Source organism: Ctenopharyngodon idella, chromosome 15 (assembly GCF_019924925.1).
Source record: "Ctenopharyngodon idella isolate HZGC_01 chromosome 15, HZGC01, whole genome shotgun sequence".
NCBI lineage: Eukaryota > Metazoa > Chordata > Actinopteri > Cypriniformes > Xenocyprididae > Ctenopharyngodon > Ctenopharyngodon idella.
Window position 1 is genome coordinate 29,762,066 of NC_067234.1, and position 16,890 is coordinate 29,778,955.

Genomic DNA, 16,890 nt, shown 5'->3' on the forward strand with positions numbered 1-16,890 from the left:
AATCACTGCTTTTGTTTAAGGAACTGTTTTTTATCATCATGAATCTTTTCTCTGCAGTAAAGTCCACAGGCTGAGATTTCCTCCGTCGCTGCTTTAATTGCATGTGTGTAAGCTTTGTTTCATGATATTATAATGAAAGGTTTATAATTATATAAAGCAGCTGCATTTTCCAGCACCAGATGTGTTATAAAAATTAATCAGGAATTTATCAATGTTATAAATGTGCTCTTAAAATATTGATATACTTGTACTTTACATTGCTATCAGATAACAATATATAATCATTGCTTATAAAAACACAGTTCTTTTATTATGCAACTTAACCTGATGCCCAGTGGACAGACAAAACCACTAACAAAGTCATTGTTGTGTCATCACAGTGATCTTTATTGTGCAGAGTCAGACAAGCAGAGATATACTGCATGCAAAGAAGCAAGAGGTAATTTTTTCTCCTATTACTAGTTCAGGTGTCTTTTCAACACTCTCACCTTACACACACACAATCACCCTTAAGCACAGTGTCTCAAAGGCAAGGTGAAGCAGTCATCTAGATGGTGTGGAGGACAGTGGCAGAGCTCACACTCTCCGTCTGAGAAGGTCAGTCCTCGTTTCTCTCTGTCTCACTCCAGACCGCCAGTGCCACCTTATCACTGGAGCGACAGCCTATAAATACCAACAGAAGATAGCAGGCATTTCAGTGAGGAGTGTCAGAGGTTTCCTCCTCTCTGCGGGGTCAGAAGGCTGCTGTGCAAATTTGTACATTTAGTTGAAGAAGCATTAATCTATAAACAGTCTGCCGTTTAGTCGCTGTGGCACTGATACACAATCTACCAGAGTCAATCTGTCATGGCTTGTTGGCAATCCAAGTAAGATTTTGTGGCTGTTTGTTCCAAAACACTCCTCCACACTCCATGTATCCCAATGGGAACGGTCTCCATTCAGTAACAGGCTGTTTTTTGGCACGGCTGCTGGTCTTTCCCCCCTTCGGAGGTCGTTCATCTCTTGACTACTATCTGAACTAACGTGATTGCTCCTGCAGAAAACATAAGATGTCTTTTAAGTGGATAAAAGTAGAGAAAACTATGAAGTATCTCAACCACCTTAGAATATATTTTCACTGTTTTCTTGTAGGCATTTTTCTTAACACATCAAACTTGTTTTTCATCTTCTGTCTTCATGAAGATATCATTTGGCCTACCCCAGTCCTGTTTTTCCAACTTGAAGAAAAACACATTTTAATTGAAAAAAATATGTGGAGATAAAAGCTAATATTTTGTACTAGCTATTTTGATTATTTTATATCTCATTGTGTATGCTTTTAGATTTCAGTGGACTGGTTGAATTAAAAAGACATCAATCTTGTTAATGTTCTAATTCAAAAACATGATTAATATACATCATTCTGGTAAATGTCTCCTCTTTTTTATATTTTGTTAGTTTTAACACTAGGGGAAAATCTTAAATAGTCAACCCTGTTACTACGATTTTGTACAGTATTGAAATATCGAAATTAATTGAACTTAAACACCTTGTAGTTTCAAGACCTTAAACACAAGGCTTGTAATATCAAATTCAGTTCTAAAACCAACTGTCAACTCTGTTACTTTTTGAAAGATATAGGCCTATCCTATTCCAGCATATATTAAAATGTTTTAGATTACACAAAGCCACTCATTGCCATTTATAGACATTCTTGATAGAATATTCATTAATAAATTCGCAAAGGCTACTTATATCGCTTTTTAAAATGAAAAAGGCGGAATTTCGTCGAATCTATTTGCACGGTTTATGATACTAACGTGGGAGCTAAAGTGTTCTCCATATAATTTATAATTTTCTGTATGCTATATAGGCCTATTTACGACTTAGACATTGATATACAAAATAAATAAATAAAACATATTGATTGAAAGTTGACTGCCTTCCAGTAAACCCAACCGCCATTTTGAAATCGCTTCTGTTGTAATATGTTGTTTGTCAATCAGACGAGACGTGTCGGCTAAAGCACTCATCTCAACAACTGTTTGAAAGACAGTAAACTGAATAATAACTGACAGCTCCTGTGGGGTTTAAAAGGGTCAGTGTTGACATTAACGTGTGACACGCACACTATTTTTCAATTAGCTACTGAATGGCCTCGATTAGATCAACTTATCTTCAGGATCCCCACACCTGGACGCGCATCTCATCAGTGCCCTGATCGAAACGATGGGCGTCTGTATGCTGTTTACAGACTTATTACTAAAGGTTACAGTAAGAATCTTCCTTTATCTTGAAGTCATTCTCCCTGAATAGCGCCGGATTGATTGTGAAAGCCCCCCGCCCCCCCTATTTACCATTTATCCTTATACAATGACAGGTTCAATTTACTATTCGAAACTTTCATGTGCAATCTGTGGAAAAACGTGATTTGGTTAAAGTGTAAAGTATATTTAACAACATTAAATATAAAGTCGGAAAAACATTGAGTGCATGCAAAGTATGTATATTTTATCACACTAGCCTACTCGAAACATTTCTGGAGGTAATAAAATTAGGCTACTTAAAAAGCATAAGACCAGTAATTTACAAGTGTTCATTTGAGAGTTAAAAAAGTTTTTTGCTTATAGTGACTTAATATAATCACCAATAAGTAAAGGTTAGCTGAACCGATTAAAGAACAAAGATAATTCCTTGGATATAAGATCAATAAAGAAAATAAATCTGTAGCATTCTCACTGCTGTTTTAAAATAACAGGATAATTGCACGTGCCACAGGAAGGAAGAATGGAAAATAAGATGGCCATTTAACGAATGATGCGTCTATTTTTTTTTTCTCCGTGTTTTAATAATAATTAAAAACATATAGCCGATTATTAAAACAGTTTATATGGAACTGTGTAGGCTACTGTTCAATGTAAAAACTTAATACACTAAAATTGTTTAAATCAGCATTTTACTTTTTTTTTCGACCGTTCTAAAATGTATTGCTGATGACGAAAACTTAGTTGAAACTCTAAAAACGAATATAATCGAGTAAAAAGACAGAATTTGTTGTTACACGTAGAATGGAAACAAAGATGTTTTAACATAATGATGAAAAGGGTTAAGTAATAACCCTGGTTAGTGTATCACTACATCAGTTTAGGAGGTAATGCAAATTTATCAACCACAAATAACTAAAAATTTACAAAAGGGCAAAACACTTGTTGCATATAGACGGAACACGAGGCTTAATCGCTGAAGGGGAAATGATGGGTTCAGCATCACACAAGACAAAAGCTCAGGGGACCGAGAAAGAGAGAGAGAAAGAGAGTCTGTGTGTGTGTGTGTGTGTGTGTGTGTGTGTGTGTGTGTGTGTCTCACTGATTTTACTATTACAGTGTGACATTTAGAGGTGTAACACTGCTGTTCACATGAGCTTCATGACTAATGTAATAAATATATATTTTAGATGAGTAGGTTCAATCTATGGCTGTATCAACAGGTTATTGCTTTTACAGCGGAAGCATAATACCGAGTTATTATTTTCAGGGTCACTGGGTGTAATGTTTGCAACAGTTAGGTTAAAAATCTGTAATAGGCTACTAAACATGATTTACTATAAAATATCAGAGCCTGGCGTTCAGTATGTTAAACTCATGATTGATTTTTTTTTTTTTTTTTTTTTTTCCCTTAAATTAAGAGAAAGACCATGGTTTCCATTTTAAGGCTTGTTTTAGTCCCGGATGATGACACTACGGCACAGTACGGGCTGCAGAACCAGGTACACTGATTCCCTGAGGTCATTAGAGCGCCCCCACCTGTTACCTGAAAAAGGTGTAACTTCAAATAATCAGTAGTGTGATACGGCCAAATCGATTTAAGCGTCATTTAAAAGCAGATTTAGACATTTTGAGTGTGTTCGGAATAAAACATTATGGGGAAAATATTAAATGATTCCCTGATACTACTGAACATTTACCAAAACATTATATGAATGATTTAGCCTACTATTTCCACCAAGAGTATTAAACCCAAAATTTATATCTTGAATGTTTTGCAGCGATTGCTGGTTGTTGATCACTGAGGCCGATGCATATTCATGACTTCGAATATTGCTTTTTCCCTGAATGCCTGAAACCAGGTTTATCCGAACCTGTCAGCATCCTTACAGTAACGAATGTCTTTATCATAACTATTATATTTCTATATTTCTACGCCTAGACTCGCTTTCAAACGTATGCAATCTGTTTTGTAAAAGTACTATAACATACAGGCTAGCATACATTACATAAACATTTAGCCATATGTTTTAGTAATAGAGCTATACTCGAGAATTCGACTGTTTTAAAAAGTTATCCTCTATAATAAGCTATCTCTAGCCAAATTTTTGAAAAACATTCTCACAAATAGGCTATAGTAAAACATCGAAAACCCACTTAAGAACATCTGTGATTCTCATTCATAGAGTTAATGTTTTGATTTAAATCTCCTGATATCAACAGGTTTATGTGAGGATTAGGGTTAAGGTTTAGCAATAGCATCACCTCGTCCTTTCTAATATAGTGAAAGCAACATACGTGTTTTATAGTTTCAATGAATGTGCTTTTGTGGAGGATACTTTTGCCTATTTACTTTTAGGCAGGAGGAGAGTGGAAGAGAAGAAGCAGAGCACCAGAGCTGTCTATAAAATTGTTGTTTCGCATCTATCAGGTAGCCTACAGTATGTCGATGTCCAGAGGAGGTTCTGCTGACTCGGTTGGGTGATACAAAATGGGCTATGCGATGAGCAAATTGTACGATTTGGCAAAATAAGCACGAGCATATCAAATACACTGTCCTAATGAAAAAGAGGAGACTTGGGAAAATTTATACAGGGTGTGTGTGGATGGGTAGTAAGAACGGAAGGGAGGAGGAGAGAGGGGGCTGCGAGCTGGTGGAGGCGCTGGGTATACATGTGACAAGGGGAAATATGAGGGACTTTGACAGGTCTTAAACGGTCTGGCGCCAAGGCCTCAGTCTACTGGCTAAATATAGCAGGAGAGATGATGCAGAGAGATGATGAAAAGATGAAAAGAAGGAGCAACAATGTAAAAGCAGAAAAAAAGAGCAACGGTCATTTAATGATCAGCCCTAGAGGATCATCTGGTTTCATATATGTGAAGGTATTGCAAAGGTTTGCGTTATCTTTTTGCAGGAACATATTCATTTCCTCAGAACCCTGGAAACACAATTAGACACATTGTCTTAACAGCGGACACCGTCTCAAGGACACAAAAGCTGACAGAAGCAGATCATGCATAAAAGTTTGGCACCAGGCTATTTTTAACTAATGAAAATGTTCTCTGGTCGAAGCGTATGCACACAGACACCGCTCTACATCTCCTGACAAACCTTTAACCTTGTTTTTCATCATTACGACGATCATTGTTTTTCGACGCCTCGTTGTTTTGGAAGTAAACAGTGGCAGTGCCGTGAAAAGTTTTTCAGCATGAACGCGTTTTAAATTATGTGTGATAAGAGCTCAGCGCATGATTACATTCTTGTCGGTTTAGATGTGTACAGCGGGAAAAATAAATCTGCCGTAATTGCAGAGACTTTGTTGATGTAATTACTTCCTTAAGTATATACATAGAAAACCATTACCATTTCCATGTGTGGTTAATCACTTCTCAATCCAAATCACTCTCTGTCGAAGCCCAGAGATCAAACAATGACTATTGATTAGTCCTATTTCAACAACTTGCTGCAGGTAAAACACTTCACATACAAAAAAAGATATATATTGTTGATAAAAAATCTTTAATATTTACACCAATAGGCATATTGAAACAGTGGAAACGGTATTTTCAGTGCCAGGAAAAAAGTTTAATCACTAAACCAGGAAGTAGCCTATATTGATCATATTGCCAGTTTCTTCCCAGAATGATTTAATGTTAAATATATTACAAGCTTCTTTTTTTTTTTTTTTTTTTACTTGTCAAATAGACGTTTGTATTAATTACATTTTATTTTAAAACAATATTAGTACACACCTAAATACTGTAAATGACAATGAAACCCAGCACATGAGAGATATTAGCTTATTTTATGTATGACTCTTAATTTTAGCTTAAATAATGATTTTAGCCTATATCAGGAGAAAAACTACTTATTTTCATTTCGTTTGGCTGTTTAAACATCCTTCTTTATAAAAGCAGAAAGAATTTTTTTTAAATTCATATACAGCATATTTTAATTCATATACAACAATCTGTGTTGTCCTATCGTCATGTTTCGTTCGTATTATAAGCTAATTTATTTATTTTCATTCTATAGGCTATTATATTTAGGCTATTTAGGCAATATTATTATTTTCACGACTTTTAAAAGAAAATTGTGTCCTATTTGAATAATTAGCATACCTTTATGGTAGGAGAGTGCATATCCCATAATTTAGTGTCAGTTTTAATAAATCCCGCGATAGCTTTGTCTGTTCACTCGTGGCTTCGGCAACAAGTGTCTGCCTACTTTGTATCGGTTTTCTCTGTTTACTGTGCAGATTTAGCTATTCTTATGCAATGTTATGGTGTGAATGTATAATTTAACTTCTCAATAGACAATAATGAAATTGCTAAATATTCTTGTTATCCTTAATTAACATTTAAAACCCAGTTCGAAAACGCATTATAAAAATTATTTTACAAATATTTGTTTAGCTGTTTTAATGTCATGACGATCAATATGGCAATCCGCAATATGCTCTTTAATAGAAACATATGCCCTCTAAACCACTTTGTCAAATTCAGTAAAAATCGTAGTACTAAATACAAAAAAAAAAAAAAAAAAAAAAAAAAAAAGCCTATAGCCTATAAACGTCGTCGTCGCCATTTTAACAGCTGCAAACTCACCAAGTTTATGTCCCGCTGTTGACAAACACAAACTGATTTTTTTTTTAAATTTCAGTATAATATAAGCAATATTTAATGACTATCAGGTCCTCTCTGGTGCAGTAAGGGTTAAACATACAGCCTGTCATCGTGTTCTGCTGATTTGTATCGAAGTGTAAAGGTGACAACATTCCGCAACCGGTTGAATCCGTCCGCACAAAAACATAGATTGGACATTGATGCGTTTTGGAAATATTGTAACTATGTGAACGCGACATCTGATGGAAAAGTATACGATGACATGCTAACTTATAATGATCACTAGTCATTTGGAGAAAAAGAAACCAAGCGCAAGCCAAAAGTTTGGCGTAAATGCTAAAGGGATTGGAAGGCACTGTTAGAGGATTTTGGAGTAAATATGAACTGACAAGAGACGGTTCTTACTGCGGTACGTCAGCCGACTGGCGCCAAGCGGCTATCTAACAAACCCAATCCAAGTAAATCTAGAGTCCACGAGTGGATTTCTTAAAGGTATAGACTACACTCATGACTCGACCTACTGCTGAAACTACAGGTCGAAAGTAGAACATTTATAGGAGTCTGGCAGTTAAATGCACTGAGATGTAGCTATTATTTTTCCAGAATACAGGGGAACATACATGTTTTTTTTGTTTTTTTTCCCGCTCATCTATACATTCAGAGGAGGGATAATCTGCGCACAGTAAACTTTGTGAAATATTTACATTCCCTAAACATTTGTCTATGTATAATAATACACATATAGAGGAAATTAAAAGTTAACAACAGCAGATGATAGTTAAGAGTTCACAGTCAAGAGTAATGCAGCACTCACCAAAATTATCTTTACATTGGTCTTTAGAGTCCATCAACCCTCTTCCTCTTTCTTCAGTATAGCGCGTGGCTGTGAGCTTTGAATGACCCGGGGCAGAATTTAAAGCACCAATGTCCGGTTATTGGCTGCTGTTCCTCACATGAAGTCAGTACAAGGCGACACACGCACGAAGTACGGAAATAGTTATTCACACAGTAACGCACAAGCTATGAGTGTGCAGTGCTATATTATGAATACTCGTACGCGTCACTTTGACATATACAGCGAAAAGATACACGCTATTTGCTGTGTTCCTAATGTTTTTATTGACTATTGCGACTATTGCAATTTATAATGTTTTAAAATGGAAAACATATGCTATAATATTCTTGCGCTGATCAATCATAACAATTTGCACTTTTTTCATTTACACGTCAGTAATCTTAATTCCTAGTTTTCAGTGTATCGGAGAGTGAGTTTGGTTCCTCGAACAAGAAGGCATCGTAATTATAAAGCGTAAGCCGACCGAGGTGCAGTCACCACCGGCTAAGCACTGAGGGCTGACCCGGCGCTTGGCTTGGAGACGGGGGTGGGATTTCCCGATCTTTTCTGTCATTGGTTAATATTTTATTCTGTTGACATGTTTTCTTACTGCTAATGCTTCCGACACCTTCTTGTCCACCCCCTCTCCTTGAGCCTGGCCGGAGCTGTCAAAACCACGCCTATGGAGGCCCACAATTGGTCCAGAAAGCGTAAAATCAGCAATCAAGGGGGCTTGGTTCATTAGTGCTGGGATCAGAGCAGGAAGGACATGTGAGATAGTTACAGTTGTACAGTGGACAGAGCAAGATCTAACCATTTCAACTCCGTGTCTGCGTAGAATGACTGCGCTTGAATGGACATCCGCATCGAAAGAGTAGCTAATCTTCTTATTATGAGAGCAACTGTTGGAGAACAGGAATCCCCAAATCTGCCTTCAAAGCGTCGTTGCGCTCACTTAGACTGATATTATTACGGGGACTTCGTGGAAACTAGCAGCTACGGGAGTTAAAGTGGAAGATCCTTACCGCTGTCTTTGCTCGCCTTTTCGCGATTCACATTTTGCCAAAATTGCCTTGCTGCGCTTTTCATTCTCGTAGTGAGACAATCTATCGTCTGGATACGCGCTCCTTTTTGTCAGAGAACACCACTGAATATATTTTCCCCTACGATTGTTGGATGCACCGATGAGAGATCCAGTTTTTACAGGGACTGCGATGGCTTACCACCCTTTCCACGCTCACCGGCCGACCGACTTTCCTATGTCAGCTTTTCTCGCGGCCGCGCAACCCTCCTTCTTCCCGGCGCTGACCTTGCCTCCCGGGGCTCTCACAAAACCGATCCCGGACCATACCCTTGCCGGAGCCGCGGAGGCTGGGCTCCATCCAGCTCTGAGTCACCATCATCAGGCAGCTCATCTTCGCAGTCTCAAGAGCCTGGAGCCAGAGGAAGAGGTTGAAGACGATCCAAAAGTCACACTGGAAGCGAAGGATCTATGGGACCAGTTCCACAAATTAGGAACAGAAATGGTTATTACGAAATCTGGCAGGTGAGTTCACAGTCGCTCTATTTTTAGTCTTTTGTTCCAGTGTTTATACGAGCGAATGTTTTGATACACTCCACGTTTCACATATATTCCGCCGTCTTTTGCACGGATTAAAAACATAAAATAGTGTTTCGTTCGATATGGCTGTGTAGTTCAGCAGGCCCAGCAAATTCACTACTAAATCTCTGTCTTTTGCACATCGCTCTCGTAAGTCATTTAATGTCTTGCGCCCTGAACTGGCTGACCTAATTATTATGTCAAAGAGACTGTAAAAATGAATGTCTTACTGTCAGAACATGTGTAGCTTACCTGAACGATTCATCTACTCATTTGACTTATGAAAACGAAATAGGGAAAGTACAAGCGATGCGTATTCTGTGGCAAAGCAAAAGAAAAATAGCTGAGGCTTTATGCAGCTTATATCAATATCAGCAAATATTGACTTTCAAGGCACGGTGTGGCACAGTTAAATCGTGCTTTAATATATTTCGTGGACTGCCTATGTTCTGATGTGACACTATTCTATGTAAATAGCCAGCCACTTTCATGGAAGATTTAATCCTTGCGGCGAGCTAAATTATGTGCAGCCGAGTGACATGTTAATATATGTGTAGGCTATTCAATGCCGTTGTTTCATTTAATAAATCTGTTACATCACTGGAAACGGTGAATTATTATTTGGTTTTGTTGTTAAAACGTTAAGCTTGTATTTGCATAAAAAATAAAATAAGTAAAAATACTTTGATTTATGGACACATTTCCTTTTTCTACAGGAGAATGTTTCCACCTTTTAAAGTCCGCATTAATGGACTCGATAAAAAAGCCAAGTATATTCTATTAATGGATATTGTGGCTGCCGACGACTGCCGTTACAAGTTCCACAACTCTCGCTGGATGGTAGCGGGGAAGGCCGACCCGGAGATGCCAAAGCGAATGTATATACATCCGGATAGCCCAGCTACTGGGGAACAATGGATGGCTAAGCCTGTTGCTTTTCATAAACTAAAGTTAACCAACAACATTTCGGACAAACATGGATTTGTAAGTAACCTATTTTCTTCAATAACCAGTTTTTTGTGTGTTTCGTGTAGGCCTGTTATAATTGTGTGTTTCTGTGTAATATATAAATATAAATTTACTGCCATCTGTGGGCTGTTATGTTTACGATCGCAATGATTGTCCATGCTTACAATATTGCTGTTTATTCCTGAGTGATGAGAATTATGAATGCTCTAAAATATATAATTTAACTTAGGCTACTTAATTTTTTCGGCCCATGTACAATTCTTTGCTGTCGTGACATTAATTTTCCCCCTTTGTTTCGGCACGTTTACAAACCAGATATAGGTTTTTAAGTCATCATTTTATTCGTTATGAATAATGATGACATTGTCAGCTCGGTTATGTAATGTAAATACTTCATCCTGAGTTTTTTTCTTGGCCACTGTTACTTCTATTGTTTATGATAGGCGCAGAGCGCTATAACTTTTATGAGGGGGTGGAAGTGACAAAAAAAATGAGGTCAAAGGAATGGGAGAGACCCTGAATCACGCTACAGTAAACGAGTTTACTAACAGAAACGGTGAAAGTGTAATTTGGGCTGTTTTTAGTGAGCGCAGCAACAAATTGTATATAGGTAGAGCGACCTGTGCTGTCTCTAATGTGTTAGTTTCAGTGAACAATGTTGAGACAGATGCAACGATGCTGAACAATACTCTATAAGTAAGCAGTCAAATACAGTGTGTGCCCTGCTCCCTTACGCGACTTTCAAACAAATCGACTGGAAACAAATGGAACATTTACATGCATGGCACAACCATTTGATATTTATATGGTCAAATAGAAAATATATAGTCTACATATTACCTGTGTAGCATCACATTTTGTTGTTGTAAACAAATTGCTTCATTAAACTGTACAATTTTGTATTTAATTATTTCAGATTTATTTTGTGTTATAATGATAGCGCCACAAAGAACTCATGTTGCATGTCCGCGTGACTGGTTTCTGTCTACCTGCCACTGGCACAGGCCTGTTGTTATGTGATTTGACCCAAGAACAATATTTCTACTCTTACTAAATATATTATGTGGTATTTATTGTCTAAAACGATTTTAATAATAATTATTGTGACAAGCACTAGCCTAATGCTTTCCATTCCTCTCCTTCTTATTAGACCATCCTGAATTCAATGCATAAATACCAGCCCAGGTTCCATATTGTGAGAGCCAACGATATTCTGAAGCTCCCGTACAGCACTTTCAGGACATATGTTTTCCCTGAGACTGATTTTATTGCTGTCACAGCTTATCAAAACGACAAGGTATGTACCTATATTTTTATTAATTAAAGTATCCGTTCTTATAGATGTGCACTAATACAACTTTACTTTTTTTTCTTTTTTTTTTTGCATAAACTTTGCATGCTTTCTACGACGCATTTACTGTTTACATCTTACGTTGACCTTATCAAGAGGAGTAGCAGTAGTAGTTTACTTTTTTTATATATATGTGGATGCAAAATTATATCTTTAAAACATTACAAATTCCTCATGTGTCCAGTGCTACTTTCAGCTACTGCTCATGTTAATTGTCGTCTGTGTCCGAGGGGCCTGGTGAGCTTGTCGGTATCGTAAAATTTATGACATAGAGTCACAATCGATTAGCAGGCACTTAAGCTCGCCGGTTTGTCCGGGAGCTACACTCGCTGAGGCAGAGCAATCAAAGCGTGTCAGTTTCTAAACGCAAAAAGTAGAAGCCATCTAGCTTAGCAATCTATGAACTTTAAGGCCCTGGTTTCTCTTGAATTTATAGCCTACAGCGTCCAAATCACTTGGGCACAACGAAAATCGTTCTGTTACATCGCTCTGTATTTTCATGGAACTTGTAAAAACTGGCAATGGTTCAAACCACACTATTAATTATTGATAGCAGGTCGGCGTCACTCATCTAGTTCGCCTCTCTTGTTCTCTCTGTTGTGCTGTAGAGAATAACAATTTGACAAATGGAAAATGTTTATTCGTGGAATTTTCTCAGGGGGGTCGTGATTAGATCTTTTTCATTAAACATTTTTAATAATTAAATTATCTCTCTAAAGTAGTCTGCGTAGCGTGTTTAACAGTGTTGGGATAATAAATGATCACACCACATTTAAAATCGTTTCTTTTTATGCATTTCAATTCTTTGTGAACAAGTTTACTTGTGGATTATGACTATAACGCTGACAACAACAACAACACTACTGCGATTCATGATACTATAGTCATACTAATAAACGGCTGTTAATCATACAAACAAATGATGAATAATATAATATGGATTTATTTTTTCTTTGTATTCAGATAACACAACTGAAGATTGATAATAACCCATTTGCCAAAGGCTTCAGAGACACAGGGAATGGAAGGAGGGAAAAAAGGTAGGCTTTGAAACCTTTATAGTTCACATCCATTGTTACGCAATGCAAAATGGCCGAACTCAAAGCCTAGCAAAATGTTTCTATTTCAAGTTTTTTTCTTATTCTTTTACTGTACACAGTGTGCAGTGTGGGTTAACTCATTTCATATTTCCTTGATTTATTACTATTCTTTTATTTTATGTATGTTAAAGGAAACAACTGACCCTTCCATCATTACGCATGTATGAAGACCAATGTAAAGTGGACCGTGATGGCGCGGACTCTGATGCTTCCTCAAGCGAACCTACAACCGGCAGAGATGCTGGTCATTCACCTGGACCGGTTTCCAGCCCACTTAGATTAAACCGGGGCAGCAGAGGTAAGTCTAAAACTATTAATAAATTATATTGAGAGGAAACGAGCCTAAGTGTCGTATCATTTACAAGACGCTGTATTATGCCTTCAGCGTTTTTCAAGATTCTTTTAATAATTGACAAAGTCATTTTAATAAAGCATTTCTCATGGAACAAATGTGCTGATAAAGTCAATTTCCCAAACACGTAATAAGATGAAACAGTGTGGATCAACACATAGGGCCTAACCTAGCTAGGTTACAGCCCTGAACTAGGCTAAATTTCGTTAGATTCACATTAAGTCTGTGTTGAGAATACTTAAAACGTATATATATATATATATATATATATATATATATATATATATATATATATATATATATATAATATATATTTTTAAATGGATAATTATTTCTATTTCATCTCATTATTTTTATATTGGTTTCCTATTGTGCAAAAGTTAAGCCTATTAATTCAACAATGAAAAAGTCGTAATTGTAGAACGTGTAGAAAATAAGAAAAAACAAAAAACAAAAAGACAAAAAAAAAAACAAAAAAAACATATGTAGTTGGTTAGCCTATTGTGTTTAAGAAAATTACGCCTGGAATTGGGTGACTGTAAAATGCTATTTTCAAAAATCATATCTATAGGTACTGTATTTAATTTAGTCTTATATCGTATATGTGGATTAAAAAAATAATGTTTTCCATCACAGACGACAAAACATGCACTGACAGTGAGCACGAATTGGACCATCAAGATGAGCGGTGTGGAGGCTCCAGCAGTCCTGGACCAGAGCCTCCATCTCCATTCAGGTCAAGATGTGAGGACCGGGGGCGGGAGAGGCCTGCTGTGGAGAAGAAAGACGATTATCCGGACTCCCGAAAATCAAGCGATTCTATATTTAGCATAAGAAACTTGGAGAAAGACAAACTAGAGAGCAGGCCGAGGAAAGACACAGACTTGTCAAAGAAGGACACGGAAAACGGTGGTCTTAGCAGCAGTAAAGACAGCTTCTCTCCTCTGATGGTACAGACAGAGAGTCCGTCACATTTTGGGGCAGGGCACCTTCAGAGTTTGGCGCTCTCCGGTCTACACAGTCAACAGTTCTTTAACCCACTAAACACCGGACAACCTCTATTATTCCACCCTGGACAATTTGCAATGGCACCTGGGGCGTTTTCAGCCATGGGTATGGGACATCTATTGGCTTCAGTATCAGGAGCTGGAGGTCTGGAGAATGGAAGTCTGTCGGCCCAGGGTACAGGGAGCACCACGAGTCCCTTTCCCTTTCATCTTTCTCAACACATGCTTGCCTCTCAGGTAAGGAAACTCTCGCCATTAAAATTTAAAACTATGTCATGATACGAGCTGTCTGGATATGGAAGCACGTGCATGAAAACAGGCTACATCTAGCGATAGTTTTTGGTGTGATGCTTTTTGACTTTATAGCCTTGCTTGCATGTGTTTGTCAATCGTAATAATGGCGGTCGAACATTTTTGGCGTACAGTTACCAACATAGAAAATACATTGGGTATATATAAATTATTACTCAACTTTTGCCATTGAATAGAGAAGGCAGATGCAGATTTTAAAATATTTCAAAATGTCATTGCAAAAAGCTAATTATTCATTTAAAAATAAGATTGATTCCGTTGTATAGGCTATCACAATTATGTATATATATTTCTAAAATCCCCTTAAAAGTCAATACATTCGCCTGCCATTGAAATCTGATGGACTGCGAACAGGTGGCACTTAATCTGTGCAAATACTGGCTCTCTGAAAAATGTGCCATGTAGCAGATCCTCACCTTTCAAACTACTGCATGTTCGGTGTGCTACAAGTCGCTAACCAATGTCTCTTATTACAGGGCATTCCGATGCCAACCTTCGGTGGACTTTTCCCGTACCCCTACACCTACATGGCCGCGGCAGCTGCAGCGGCCTCCGCCCTGCCCGCGAGCAGCAGCACGGCCTCCTCACTCTCCAGGAACCCGTTCTTGAGCAGCTCCGCTCGCCCTCGACTGCGGTTCAACCCATACCAGCTCCCAGTGTCGATCCCTCAAAGCACAAACCTGCTTACCACCGGATTGCCAAGCGGTCTAAACCCCTCATCTGAATCGTCTAAATGCGGTAGCAGGGAAGCGAGTCCTGTGCCTGATCACAAGTCGGGGGCGAGTCAGAGAAACGGCTCACCTAAAACAACAATGAAGGAATCCATCAATGAACTTCAGAACATTCAGAGACTAGTGAGCGGCCTAGAGAGTCAGCGGGAGACTTCCTCACCTAGGGATTCCCCCAAGTGATCAAGCGTCCACAAACCTATCCAGGGCATGACTTGAATTGCCAGAGGATTTTATTAAGTGGTTCTCTGCGAGAAATTTCATCAAGTACTGTTTTTGCGCATGGATGACAGGAGTGGAAAAAAAGCAGTCAACAAGTGAAAAAAAAATAATAATAACAAAAGAAAACGTTGGACTTGGTGGTGCAGATCTATGTAGGAAGTGCTGCGAAGACAATCTACGGTGTAGCCTAATTGACTGTGTAGAACATGCTGACAAGACCACACCAATCTATTGAAAAAAGGAATTTACAAATAAAATACATTTTTATTTGCGTAACGTCAGTAGGATCACTGCTGGTTGGTTGCAATATCTAAATGGTGATTCACATAAAACCTGTAGACTGAAAACAACCAAGCTACATCCAAAAAAAAAAAAAGAAAAAAAAAAAAGAAAAAAAAAAGAAGAAAGAAATTAAAATGGATATTTCAAAAGGGATTGAAATGACAGTTGGACCGTTAGTTAAATCCGACAGACAGTTATACCTGAACTATTTAATGTAATTAATAATAAAAGAAACCTAATTCTGTAAATAAGCTACAAGGACCTAAGAATATGCAAATTGGTATTAATTTATTCAAAGCTGTGCATTTGCGTGTACATAATATTTAGAGTTTAACTCATTGCATTTTTTTTCTTTTCATTTTCCACTATGGTTGTTGTAAATGAAAGCTATAGCGTTTGTTGTTTGGAGACAGAAGGTGTTCCTATCTGTGATGAGTTGCTGTTTAATCTGCCTGTGACACGTAATGAAAGCGTGTGCCATCAATGCATTGTAGCAGTCGCTGTAAAAACACTTATCACGCTGCGGGACTCACAAGGTTTGGGAAGCCTCAGGTTAATGTACTCCAACAGAAGAGACCGACATTCCTCTTCTTGAGATGAGTTTATATAAAGAAATATATGAAAGTGTCCCGTTGTGCTGGCTGTCCGGATTTTTCTGTTGTTGTTGTTGATGTTGTTGTAGGATTCTTTCACAATTTCAATAAAAAAATCAACGTGTTTAAATATTTTACATTTATGGCACTACGTTACCTTAATAATAAGCTGCACTCTTACTAATGACAGACCAAAATTATAGTAGGCTAGGCCTAAATGTATTAGGTAGGGAGGTATAACGACAACATAAAAAACATAATGCAATTTATTTTGGGGAAAAAATTAATTTGTGTAACTGCAACATACAAGCAGAAAACAAATGTTAGATTTTGTTTTAAATTGCGTCTATAGTTCAGCCACACCCTCATTATTTGTGATAATAATATGTAATAACATGTAATAACGTGTAATAATAATAAACAATGTTTTAGAAGAAAAAATATGTGGAAAATAATACGTAGAAATATTTATAAATTCATAATGGTTTTTAAAGTGAGTTTCCAAAACGCATAGCAGCCTATAACAAAAGCTACTGCGCCCTCTGTCGTAGACTCACGTTCCGGATCATTTTACCCCTCATCAACATCAATGTGATTTTAAGGCTACAACGGTAGTTGTATTGTTAGGCCTTTATAGGCATGTGCAAACAATTTTAGTTTAGGTATTTGT

General features: G+C 37.5%; 1 protein-coding gene and 1 long non-coding RNA gene across 2 annotated transcripts; one reads left to right on the forward strand and one right to left on the reverse strand.

The window, feature by feature from the left end:
* Positions 1–366: 366 nt before the first annotated feature.
* On the reverse strand, positions 367–8,118 carry LOC127496037 (uncharacterized). Its single transcript, XR_007925231.1, has 2 exons — positions 7,684–8,118; positions 367–1,033 (listed from the first exon to the last, which is right to left on the reverse strand). It is a non-coding gene; the product is annotated as an uncharacterized LOC127496037 (long non-coding RNA).
* A 360-nt stretch (positions 8,119–8,478) lies between these two features.
* On the forward strand, positions 8,479–16,357 carry tbx2b (T-box transcription factor 2b). The gene is made up of 7 exons (XM_051863594.1): positions 8,479–9,250; positions 10,021–10,288; positions 11,424–11,570; positions 12,588–12,664; positions 12,856–13,022; positions 13,713–14,320; positions 14,872–16,357. The coding sequence occupies exons 1-7, from the start codon at positions 8,889–8,891 to the stop codon at positions 15,304–15,306; spliced, it is 2,064 nt and encodes a 687-aa protein (XP_051719554.1). The 5' UTR covers positions 8,479–8,888; the 3' UTR covers positions 15,307–16,357.
* The last annotated feature ends 533 nt before the right edge of the window (positions 16,358–16,890 follow it).

Bases quoted from the DNA above. Each gene is read 5' to 3' on its own strand.
- tbx2b (XM_051863594.1), top strand. From the start codon at position 8,889: ATGAGAGATCCAGTTTTTACAGGGACTGCGATGGCTTACCACCCTTTC. The intron at 12,665-12,855 runs GTAGGCTTTGAA...TGTATGTTAAAG, and splicing joins AATGGAAGGAGGGAAAAAAG to GAAACAACTGACCCTTCCAT. The intron at 14,321-14,871 runs GTAAGGAAACTC...CTCTTATTACAG, and splicing joins AACACATGCTTGCCTCTCAG to GGCATTCCGATGCCAACCTT.